Below are 8,713 nucleotides of genomic sequence, written 5' to 3'. Positions count from 1 at the left end.
AGTTATTCCCCTTTTCACTTTGCTTGATCAGTGAGACTGAGTTTAATTAAAAGCAGTAGTGTCCCAGAAACTTAAGTCAATCAACCTTTAGATTTGTATTTAAACTGATAATCCATGATCAATTCATTAATTTATACTATTATTGAAAGAAAAGAGAGGGATTAGCGGATTAAAAAGTTAATAGATCTATACAATCAACATTATACTGCTTTTAAGTAGTGTCAGAGAAGGTTAACTCTTATCTAAATCACAGTTTAAAGCTATACATGCGATGAAAAAATCGAAGTTTTACAAAATAAATAATTGAAATAACAAAGAAATTAAGCGTAATTTGCAATTAGGAATTCGACACATTCTCATGAATATTGATGAAGGAAGTGCGTAAACATCTTCATTGCGCATGTCAGCGGGAAATCAAGATGGCAGAAGAGGTAGGTTGTTCAGTTGTTATGATTGCTTTTTAAATCGAAATTACATTTCTCTCTTTTTAATGCACGTTAAAAAGTTATAGGATTTAAATTTTATCATTGGTTATAAGTGCAAAACGTCTATCATTTACAATAACCTAACTATAGCTCTTGAGTGTGTATGTACGATCTATATATAGGGGAAAATATGGGGCACCTTAGGGGAATACATAAAACTTTGTCGCTTGTTTTGTCCCGTTCACACTCAGTATAACGAATCAATATATGCTGTACGAAAATTAATAATTTTACTCTTCTTTTAGTAAGCAAGTTGCCGGTAAGTTTATGTACATTTATTTATATTAATATATCAATTTTCTGTTTCAAATAAGGTGGGAATTGCAGATCATAGGGCACAAGATAAATGATCATTTAATATTGATATAAATATTTTTACAGGATTTCAATCTTCTTGTTATGGATGAACTGGTCCTCCAAATTGCCCAGATGTATAGGCAAGATGTGCTTGCTTTGCCACAGGATGAAGATTACAAGGGCAAGCGTCATGCGGCATACCGTCAATTCATCCTGTGGCATCATGGACGCCTTGGTGTAGGTGTGAGGCGAATCATACCAAGCTGCTGCGTTTGGACCATTAGAGACAAAATATCCAGACCAATATGGACAATATGTTGGATTTATTCCATCTCGCCTAGGATGAAGTGACGGATGCTCCTTACGAAATTATCTACATATCACATTGTCTATGAGTAAATAAAACAAAATTCATTTGATTTGTTACTTTCTTTTTATGATTTTAGTAACTCTCTTGACATTCTAAACCATAATTACTATGACTTACAGATTAATGTCAATATATATCATAATTACAAATAATAGTACAGACAATTTCCAAAGTGAACAAGATATCTGTGAATCAATGCTCACTAGTGATATAACAGTTCTGGTGAGAATAATTTAAAATAAGCAAAGTCAACAGATAAATTGACAAGGAATTGATATTGCATTTGTGTAAAAATGAGTTCCATTATATGACAAGCCTAAACAAAGAGTGTGTTAAAATATCCAATTTGAGAGAATTCTTTCAAAAAAAATTTACTAGTATGAAATTTAAAGTTATCATTTAACAGGAAAATAATGCCCGATTTATACAAAATGAAATACCCACCATATGGCATCACCTAAACAAAGAGTGTTAAATTTTTCAAGCATCTGCAAATACTAGTTGCTGAGGAAAATATGACAGAAATTTGTTGTGGACAGACTGACATACAAATAAGGAAGAAACGGTATAACACCCCCCCTCTCTGAGCAGGGTTATAAAAACAACTGGTTGATGAATATGAAATGCATGGCGATATATTTAAACCTCCCTGAGACTACATTTCTGACAGCAGACAAAGTTAACACCATCAAACAATCTTAAGCTATCATGTCCACAACAGATATACACATGCAACTCTAAAACATTTTCAGCAGTTGTAACTAGCACAAATTTATACTCTATATAAGACAATGATCACATGCCAATACAATATGCTCAGTGTATTGAGCATACAGTAAAACACGGTTATGGCGGACACGCTTATAATGAATTGACGCTTACAACAAAGTGATTTTCATTCCCACGTGACTATATTACATGTTGAAGACTTGACGGATATAACTAATTACGCTTATAACAAAGCAAAACCGCCCGTCCCTGGTGCTTCGTTATAACCGCGTTTTACTGTATATCTATGTAATAAATAAATGAACATGACAACTATTACACAGACAAAACTGTCAAAGAGACACACATATAAACTACTGTGATATACAATCATGTTAATATAGAATTTGGAAAGAGAAAAAAATACATGTATTGTTGTCTACTCTTTCAACTGTTGTAGGAAAAGCTATGCTTTTTATTGACACAGTGAATTGTTTGAATCAAAAGTTAGTTTTCAAATCTTGATTTCTTTTTCTCAGCCAGTTGAATTGAAGGTGGTGGAATGATGGGGGCAATCGTCTTGGAAATTCTTCTTTGGTCATCTTCTTCTAATTTAAGTTGTCCATGAAATCCCTCTCTGTCTGCAACTCGTCTTTCAAGGACTTTTTTTAAAAGAATGGACACATGACCATACTTTTTTCTTTCCTTCACTGGGTACACCGACCATCGCCCAGACTTCTTATTGTACGTCCTCTGCAGTCTACAATTGGATGAATATACATATATAGAAAACTCCTATGTACCAATACAAGTACATATATTGTGCATGCATGTATGAGTGTACATACCTGATTGTCCCATCTCTATTCATTATTGGCTCCCTGTTCACATTTTCATTATAATCCAAAGCAGCCAAAATACTCCTTGCTCTGTACACTGGTGGAGTATAAGCATACCTCTTGGAGGAGTACATTAGCATGTGGTTATGGTAGCTCTCCAGCTCCGCTGTACTTCTATGTATAAAAAATACAAGTACATATGAACTCAGTTCTACAGTATTACATATACATAACATGTGTTTATCATGTCTTGTGAACTTCATAATTTGAAATGATATACACATAAAATGCTTTTCTATTGTACCTGAAATTGAGATAGTATGGGATATTGTGAAGAAATCGTTTGTCAAGGACAATTTTTCTGAGTGCCTCGTGGGGTGGGCTGCCTTTCTTCATCCACTCTTTGTCCCGCATTGTATCCTCACTGATGGGATCGTGTCTGCAGGAGCTTGGTCCAGCATCGCTGTATGGCAAAAACCATTCATGTTCTCCAACAACATGGTGGAGAACACCTGCCCATATTCCCTTTAAAATGAGAAAAAAAAACCCAGCAATTACAATATATTGTACAAAGAAATATAATATTACATGAGGTTAGATACATAATGATAAGTAAAAATCTATGAAGTGCACAACCCTTACCATGAACTCATCCAAGTCATTTGCAATTTTACATGTATACCAGAAATGGTTTACAATGTCTTCGGACCACTTTTGAAGCTCTCTGCAGTTTTTATCTTGCCCAGCCTGTGAAGTAAAATAAAATATTATTTCAAAAGAGTAAAAAGTCACTGTATGCACTTTGACAAAACTTCAAAATTAGGAATATAGAGACTCACTGCAATCAGCTTTCTGCCAAGGTTCTTCGCGGCATGCCATATATCATGACTATGTTTAACTTCTTTGTAGACTTTTTCTGTAAGAAAATAAAGATTTTCCTTTAAACTAAAATGAACTTTAATGTATTTAGTTTGAGCAAATCTTATTCATATTGTACATTCATAAAATATACAAATAGGCCAGACACACATGATTTACAATAGATGAAATTGCTTTGTAATAAATGAAGAAATGGACTATGGTACTCCTTAAAGTGGAACTTACTCATCATGGCACCTATCTGGAGGTGGGCATCTGTCACAACTTCTTTTACTTGCAACCCTCTTTCGCGGACATCTTGCATTCCTCTAATGAAGCCTAATGTCTCCAGGTTTGCACTTTTTCGCTCAGTTTCTCTTTTGTCCATTGTTTTGACAGATATGATTTTCTTGCTGTCATTCTCCATGAAAGTGTAAGTGCAATACTGAGCACAGAGTCCTGGACTATCCATCCTGCCATCTCCTGTAAAATATTTGCAATTAATTAGATTTTCTTGCACTATGGAAATTACATGTATTTAACAGTGCATTGAACCACAAACATTGTCACAACAAAAATTTATATAAATACATGTACCAAGAAGTACAAGATCTTTGTTTGCCATCTCTGCTGTCATTTCTCCCTGCTTTTCCTCCCAAAGGTCATCAACAGCAGGCACCAAATATTTCCTCTGAAGCTTGGTGAAGGAGGACTGACTTGGAAAGCCCATATGAAGAATTTTGGCAAATAATTCAATTTTGTTGAAATTATTTCCAGAAAATAAAATGGCAGAGGAAATAAGCAGGTCTCCACCATGTAACCCTCGGTTCAAGACTGGCTGGGAGCACCATGTTTCTGCTACATGGGAGTTTGGACATATCTGAAACAATGAAAATAAATAAACTTTTATTTTCAACAATATTGTGTATACTTTTGAATGTAGCTTTCCATTCAACAAAAATCTTACCCATTTTAAATACACTGCAGAGCCTATATGTTTTATCCCAATGTCAAGAACTCCACCACATCCCTTGATCTTGCACAATGGGTCTACCTTCTTCAAAGCTAGGGCTTTCAGTTGCTGCAGATATACGAGGGCAGTATGACTGTCTAAAAGCTGGTCAAAATCATCAGGACATAGAACTCTGCATATTGACGGACCAATTTCTGCTTCTTCATTGTCAACCTCCTCTTCATCATCATCTTCTCTTGGGAACACTGCCTCTTCACATGGACAGTCCTCAATGCCTGTAACATCTCGTGGTCTATAAATAGAAGTAATTTTTTTAATGTTTGTGAAAGTAGTACTTCCATATCTGGTAATCAATTATATAAACAAAACAATCTGCATGTTTCAAAATATTGTATTTTTACAATTCAATTATTACCCAATTGATATGTTGAAACTCGGGTAGTATGTTTCATCATCACTCCCTTCCAAGGCATCAGATTCCTCCGTTATGTCGATACTTAATCTAAAATACAATATTCAATCCATATTAGATAAAACATACAAATTATATGAAATTAAATAGAACTGCATGAGAAAGAACTAATCGCTCTTTTGATAAATGCTATTTAATGTTAATTGATGACAATGTGATTCTGACCTAGCTCAGATCCGGGGCATGATAAAAAAATCTTTACACCTAACATGATTTTGAATATTTCTTTTTTATATAAGTACAATAAAAAAAATTTGACTTCTACTCACTCTAATGGGTTCAGGAATGATGAGGCATACTTAAATGTTCCTTTGCTCTTTTTACTGTAAAAAAAAAATAAATGATTTTTTATGTTTGTACAAATCAAAATTTCTTTATTTAGTCTATTTGGAAAACTATTTCAATTGAAGTAAGTACATGTACTTCATATGTACGTGATAAGCAATCTTTTTAAATACAAAATCAATCATGATACTTGGATTGAAATGATCATTCAATAATTATGTAAATTACATGATTGTATTACTAATTGCAATATTTTACACATATTACTATTTCATTTTGCACTTCTTACTTAAAAAAAATAACAAGTGAAAAGCTGTCAATGTGACAGCAAACCGGGTTTTCTTTTATGTGAACTTTATCCATAATCCATGTCAACACATATCCAGTGAAATGGTGTACCCCTATATGCAATATTTTGCCAAAAAGTGACTAAGTTCAAAAGCTGGTATTTTTTTCATAAATTATCAGAAATCAAAATCCTAGCAATATGCACACCTCTGATATACCCTATGTACAATTGATCTGCAAAAGAACAACTTCCTATCTTGAAATCTGTAGGAGGAGTTATACATACAATGAGGGTACCCTATATGCAATATTTTGCCAAAAGTGACTAAGTTCAAAAGCTAGTATTTTTTTCATAAATTATCGGAAATCAAAATCCTAGCAATATGCACACTTCTGATATATGTACAATTGATCTGCAAAAGAATAACTTCCTACCTTGAAATTCGTAGGAAGAGTTATCCGTACGATGAGGGTACCCTATATGCAATATTTTGCCAAAAAGTGACTAAGTTCAAAAGCTAGTATTTTTTTCATAAATTATCGGAAATCAAAATCCTAGCAATATGCACACCTCTGATATATGTACAATTGATCTCCAAAACAACAACATCCTATCTTGAAAACTGTAGGAGGAGTTATCCGTACAATGAGGGTACCCCATATGCAATATTTTGCCAAAAAATGACTAAGTTCAAAAGCTAGTTTTTTTTCACAAATTATCGGAAATCAAAATCCTAGCAATATGCACACCTCTGATATATGTACAATTGATCTGCAAAACAACAACATCCTATCTTGAAAACTGTAGGAGGAGTTATCCGTACAATGAGGGTATCCTACATGTATATGCAATATTTTGCCAAAAAATGACTAAGTTCAAAAGCTAGTATTTTTTTCATAAATTATCAGAAATCAAAATCCTAGCAATATGCACACCTCTGATATATGTACAATTGATCTCCAAAACAACAACATCCTATCTTGAAAACTGTAGGAGGAGTTATCCGTACAATGAGGGTACCCTATATGCAATATTTTGCCAAAAAATGACTAAGTTCAAAAGCTGGTAATTTTTTCATAAATTATCAGAAATCAAAATCCTAGCAATATGCACACCTCTGATATATGTACAATTGATCTGCAAAACAACAACTTCCTATCTTGAAAACTGTAGGAGGAGTTATCCGTACAATGAGGGTACCCTTTTGGCAGCCGCCCGCCCGCCATTTTCACCATTTTAATAACCGGATTTTTCCTTCGGAAAACCCGGTTAAAAAAATATTTGTTTTAATTACAATTCTAATTAAGTTCAAACCTGCTTGATGGACCTGGTTCAAGTTCCTCAACACCTGAAACCCCTCTGCAAAAAAAAAATAGACCAACATAATTAACATACCCTTCTCCGTGCCATGGAGGCGCATAGGGCTGGCGCTTATCTCCGTTTTCCGTTACGCAAATGGGATGAGAGTCATTTAGAAAATGATTTATAAATCTAATATGTGAAATTATGACCTTTTGTTAATAAATAACTTTTGAGGAATTATAATTTTTAAATGTGAATGCATCCAAATGAATTTTGGTTCTATAAAAAAACTGAACTTTATTTATTTTACAACGATTGATAAGCAAGTTCTACAACTTATATTAATATCTCTTGTTGGCACGGATGTTAGCGTGAGGGGGTCATTGGTGTGGGAAGAAGCCGGAGTACCCGGAGAGAACCCACGTGTCCAAGCGGGCGACCGCCATACCCTTTCACATACAACCACTGTCAATCACAGGGATCGAACTCGGATCGCAGCAGTGAAAAGCGAGTGCATTGTCCACTACGCTACTTGGACACACTTGGTTCCATAAAACATGAACAAATAAATAATTAGGATAATTAATATACTAGATATTTCAATCAGTCTTAACATACAGATCAGAGGCTGCATTTCCTGATTCTGCTGCAGAAATATCTGAAATGATTGGCTGCATGAACTCTTCTTTAAAAAGCCTTGGTGAACCTGTCTGGCAATGCATAGGGGTTGAAGAGGCTACGTCATGTTCAACTATCGGCTGGCTTTGATCATACCTAGTAAAGATTCCAATGCAACCATATAATAGTTATGGCTCTTGGTAGAGAAATTTTTAACATTAACTGCTACAAAACATTTATCTGTAATATTAGTACATAAACATCACCCTGCAAATATGTTATAAGATGAGAAATCATGCACGTCTGTTCATATGTTCTATTACTTTGTAAACTATCATATAAAACATGCTTTTCTTTGATGATTTGTATTTTCATATACCTAGACTTGTTCACAGGTCCTTCTATTCTTATCACTTTTATAAATTTTATGAAACGTATTACGATTTGAAAGATAAATGAAATAGCAATAAAATTTTCCCTTATGGGGCCTCACGATCTGTATAACATTGATTTTACGATAGATAAACGTGTAATACCACTATTGATTGCTGCTTAATACTCATTTCGACTTAAACATTCATTTATTTACACTAATTTTTCTATTACCATAGTTATAAAGATTCGATCTTCGCATAAAAACAAACTAAACTTAGTTACAAACCTATCAAGCAGAAACCCCGCCAATTCAAAGTTGAATGTAAACTTCAGCTGGTCCTTTAATCTGTTCCATCGCTCAGAATGTTCCCCTATAAAAATCTTCTCTCTGCTTCTTTCCCTTTCCGACTTCCTTTTACGCTCTTTTCTTTCAGATAATGTCAATTGAGCACCAAATGGTCTACCTCGCTTTCTTGACGCCATATTTGTTTACTAGCCTAAATTTGGCAAACGGTATCACGTGATAGATTGATATTCAAAAAGAGGCATTACTTTCCTGGCAGGAAAATAAATAATCGAAATTATATTTCTTTTTACTGCGATCGATTTCAGCGTTGTAATTTACAGCATTTGTGTAACTTTTATTACTAAACAAAAATATATTTTTTCACCATAGTTTATAATTGACGCAAATTATCGCGTGTATCGCTTTAAACATAATGTATACAAATATTAATCAATTCATCCAACTTATTCCATTGTTCGGAAAATAATGAGAGATTTAATAGCTGAATAAATTAGTGTTGTATCATAATTGGAAATAAATGTTCATACTATACTAC

At 33.9% G+C, this 8,713-nt stretch overlaps 2 protein-coding genes and 1 long non-coding RNA gene across 6 annotated transcripts in view; 1 reads left to right on the top strand and 2 right to left on the bottom strand.

Annotated features, from left to right (window-relative positions):
• Positions 1-1,196, top strand: part of LOC117686990 (uncharacterized) — a 10,545-nt gene extending 9,349 nt beyond the window's left edge. The window contains exon 2 of the long non-coding RNA XR_010709939.1: positions 867-1,196. This is a non-coding gene — a long non-coding RNA (uncharacterized lncRNA). The remainder of the gene's footprint in view (positions 1-866) is intronic.
• Positions 1-8,713, bottom strand: part of LOC105348909 (uncharacterized) — a 39,395-nt gene that overhangs the window by 11,063 nt on the left and 19,619 nt on the right. The window contains exon 1 of one of the 4 annotated variants that reach the window (XM_066072842.1): positions 984-1,111. The exons of the other annotated variants lie outside the window; for them this stretch is intronic. The gene's annotated coding sequence lies outside the window, so the exon portion shown is untranslated. Of the gene's footprint in view, positions 1-983; positions 1,112-8,713 lie in introns of those variants that run through there. 4 annotated transcript variants of the gene reach the window in all.
• Positions 1,197-8,677, bottom strand: LOC105324563 (uncharacterized). Its single transcript, XM_066072846.1, has 13 exons — positions 8,158-8,677; positions 7,497-7,652; positions 6,891-6,935; positions 5,272-5,325; positions 4,946-5,032; positions 4,525-4,822; positions 4,155-4,437; positions 3,804-4,040; positions 3,539-3,615; positions 3,342-3,446; positions 3,004-3,224; positions 2,709-2,873; positions 1,197-2,620 (listed from the first exon to the last, which is right to left on the bottom strand). Exons 1-13 carry the CDS (start codon positions 8,352-8,354, stop codon positions 2,368-2,370), a joined length of 2,178 nt encoding a protein of 725 aa, XP_065928918.1. The 5' UTR covers positions 8,355-8,677; the 3' UTR covers positions 1,197-2,367.

Source organism: Magallana gigas, chromosome 10, assembly GCF_963853765.1.
Source record: "Magallana gigas chromosome 10, xbMagGiga1.1, whole genome shotgun sequence".
NCBI classification, from domain to species: Eukaryota; Metazoa; Mollusca; class Bivalvia; order Ostreida; family Ostreidae; genus Magallana; species Magallana gigas.
This window is presented reverse-complemented; position numbering and strand designations above follow the sequence as displayed.